Source organism: Thalia democratica, unplaced genomic scaffold, assembly GCF_965202585.1.
Source record: "Thalia democratica unplaced genomic scaffold, ktThaDemo2.hap1.1 HAP1_SCAFFOLD_1168, whole genome shotgun sequence".
NCBI lineage: Eukaryota > Metazoa > Chordata > Thaliacea > Salpida > Salpidae > Thalia > Thalia democratica.
The window spans coordinates 28607-32319 of record NW_028140072.1 but is presented as its reverse complement, the minus strand read 5'-3'; the positions used below and the strand labels follow the sequence as shown (position 1 = coordinate 32319).

Genomic DNA, 3713 nt, shown 5'->3' with positions numbered 1-3713 from the left:
AAATAATAATGGTACAATTTTTGTTCTTGTTTTTATAATAGATGTTTCATATCTTATTTAAATTTATTTACATGTAATAATAGTTTAGAACTCAAGGTGTTTTTCCAGTTTTTTTAATGATTGTTGTTCGAATTTTTAGGTTGTTTTCAAAATTTATCAAATTTCAAATTTTTCCAGGTTTTATTTCTTTGCCTAAATTGTCAAATCTCAGGTTTTTCCATGATTCCAGGTTTTTAGCAACCCTGTATATACAAAACAGTGAATTAGTAACTGTGCAAAGAAAAAAAGATTTCAAAAGCTCTATAACACTTTTATAAGCTTTCGGAACAAATATCACAATGTAAACTTTTGCACTAATCTATTCAAATCTCTTAAGGCGTGAAAGGTTAACAATACATAATATAACAAATCAACTATTGTTCAATTTCAACGTAAGGAATTAGATAGTAAAAAAATAGGTAGATTTGAACTTAAAGTTTTTATTTGAGCAGTAATTTTTTTCTGTTATTTTTAAAGATAAACTTTTAAAAATATTTCATATTTACAACTTTCAAAAAAAAATTATTTTACAAAAATATTACTAACATAGAAACTAATTATCATAGGAATTAGCAATTCTTAAAAAGTTAAAACAATATTTTTAGTTCATAAGTGTTTTAATCGAGTAAAAGAAGACAAAAACAAATATTTTTAAGTATTTTGTTAGAAAATAACTTTTACAGTTTTATGAATATTATCAAAACAATTTTTGTACTAATAAAAACTCCAAATAATAGCACATTACTCAAGCACAGTTATCAAAATCTTTATTCAACATTTTTGTCAAGTAAAGTAAGCCCATAGTACTTTAAAAAAAAACTACATACTTACGAAAATATACACAAAAGTTTAAGTGAAATACATACAAGCTTGGTACAAAAACCTACAGAAATAGTTACAACTCGACAATAAACATTGAACTCACGTCACAATAACTCTGAAAGCTCCGAGTGGTGTGATTAGTATTGCGGGTGCGATTGTGTAAGCCACAAAGTTTATAACTTCCCTATTCTTACTGCAAAATGTATTTGTACCTACTATGTTGTCATAAACTCTCTGCACATAATAGTTATAAATTTAAGCAGTAAACAATATTAATGATATGTTTCTTGATTGTTGTTATACAACATTTTATATAAACTTGATTTTCTAGTATACTGTAAACATTTTACTTTAGCTATACAAAAAAGTTAGTACATTGAAAAAATAGTGTTGGTCAAATAATTCTAATAAAGTGATTGTGCTTAAAAAATTTATTGTTAAAAAGAAAAAAAATATTTATTGAGAACACATAAACTCACTTAAAATCATACCAATCCACCAAGTTACTTCTTTTAAGCATTGCAAATTTGATATACTTGTGTCTGTAAAAGAACTTTAAAATAGTTTTAATCTAACAAATTGTGGTTGAAAAAACAACAGACGTATTGTATATAATACTTTATTAAAATTACTGTTAATTGGCACATTGTAAAAAAACTAAGTGCTTTATTAGCCTCACTAAAATTAGTATAATTAAAATTTAAAACTAACTTTTACATTTTTATTGCTTTGTTAAAAATAAAAGTAAAACCTAAACTACTCATATTATACAGAAATGCTAAACTATTCATTTTGATACTCAACTATTCACTGGTTGAACATTATCACAGTGACTGTTAAAAACGCAAAAGCAACACTTTATAGCAAACTTTTGTTAGTGTGCAACTAACTTGCGCTCATGCTCTGGTGTCCTTTCTTCTGCAGTATGAAGCTGATGCCTACGAGCAGAGCGGACAACAGCGACAGCAGAACACCAATGTACGGATGGCTGGTTGCTTCGTTTTCCATATTGTCTAATTGGCTAAAACTGTGTGATTTGGAGGCCTTATAAGGTTCAGATGCAGAACAATCGGGTGTTATTAGTTGAAACCAAAACTTAGTCAGTAAATCTGCAAGTTATACAATGCTAGAATACAATTTTATATGAAAGTAGTATATTTCATACATGCATAAAATAGCTCCTGTTGCACAAGCTCATTAACATACTAATTATCATAATCATCAATATTTATTGGCTATAATAAAGATTACCAATTTAAATTTAAAAACTTCTATCTAAACATCAATTTTCTAAAGGTAATACAACAAAGCAGTGATTATCACAGTGTGCACCTGTGCTCAGTAACGTAAACAAAAAAAAAGTCTAGTTTAATGTAAAAATACTTTTACATGACTCTAATTATGTCTTTCAAAATAAATAAATGTGATAATCAAATTGTAACATAAATCATAAGTTCACAATGTGTGCAAATACCCTCAAAACATATAACAAAGGTTATTTACTGACAAGTAGTTTTTTTTTTTTCTAGTGTGTACAAAACTTATTTTTATTAGTTTACTGTTAAAAGCTTTGAACATTTTAAAGACATTGCACTACAGTTTATAGGCTCTCCTTAAATAAAATAGTTTTATTAACTTCAAAAATTAATAACCATTAATTATATACTGCTTTGCTATTTCTATTTTATTTTAAGTGATTTCCAAGTAGAACTTATTGTTAAAGTTATAAAAAATATTAAAGGTTTTAAAAAGAATATATACATGCCATTGAAAAATATATAACTTATTCCAAAAATTTCCAATAAAAAGTATCTATGTATAAAAATATTTAAAAAATTTCCTATTTAAAGAAGAAGCAAAAAATCTAAACATCAGTTGTTTTAGCTGTTGTCATAATTACGAATAAGAGGCTCAAAAGCCACCCTATCACTTTCTTTGTCGATCGAGGCAATTATAAATGTTTTCCTGACGCTTGTGGCAGCCCTGCCGTGGGCCGCAACCCTGTACTTGTCCCAAACTTCACCCGTATCACAGTAGACCACAAACTCAGAGTGGTAGATGAGCGGGTCGCCCGGGTAGGCCAGAAAGTGCCCGCCAAACTTGAGGCCTCCCGTCACCACTTTACCCTGGTCGTACAGCTCGGTGAAGACCCTGTACTGGACGTTTTCCAGCTCCGTCATTTTCAGCTCTTCTAAAGGCACCACAGTTTGAATTCCTCCACACTTACTTTTGATTTCCAGCTTAACTTTCGGCTTGTAGTTTTTCTCCAGCCTTTCTCTGTACCTTTCCAGTTGTTCCTCTTTGTATGCTGGGAAATCAGCTTCTGTGAACTCAAAGTTCACTGTTTCACGGTTGTCATGCTCCTTCAGCTTTCTTTTTCCTCGTTTTTATTTTCGATTTGTTCAGGCCCGCAATTATCTTCTCTTTTTATCCTCCAAAATCCTCGCTTGACCCTCCAGCTTGCTTGCAAGTTCCTCTCTTTTCAAACGCTCCAAGTTTTCACCTACTTCCTGGTTCACCCGTTCATGGTCGAAACCAGGCTGCGCAACAGCAGGTTGGAATTCAACCACCACTACCTGATCGGGGTACTTTACGAGCAGGTACTTGACCTGGTACACGGCCAGCGAAAGTGGCAGGCTCTTTTCAACGTTGACGTTCGAAGCACCTACTTCCCTCCCCACCATCTTCCATTCCTTGCGCATTTTCACAGCATCTCGGGCGTCCCATACAAGGTAGGTGCCGTGTAGCCGTTGAATTTTGACTTTCTCGCAGGAATGTTCAATAGGAGATTCAAACTTTTCACTGGAACTTTCATTGTGAATTTTCACTTTTTCATGGGAAGTTTCATCCAT

At 31.5% G+C, this 3713-nt stretch overlaps 1 protein-coding gene across 1 annotated transcript; it reads right to left on the bottom strand.

The window, feature by feature from the left end:
• Positions 1 to 2741: 2741 nt before the first annotated feature.
• On the bottom strand, positions 2742 to 3713 carry LOC145847974 (uncharacterized). The gene is made up of 2 exons (XM_082953774.1): positions 3314 to 3713; positions 2742 to 3202 (listed from the first exon to the last, which is right to left on the bottom strand). The coding sequence occupies exons 1-2, from the start codon at positions 3711 to 3713 to the stop codon at positions 2742 to 2744; spliced, it is 861 nt and encodes a 286-aa protein (XP_082809900.1).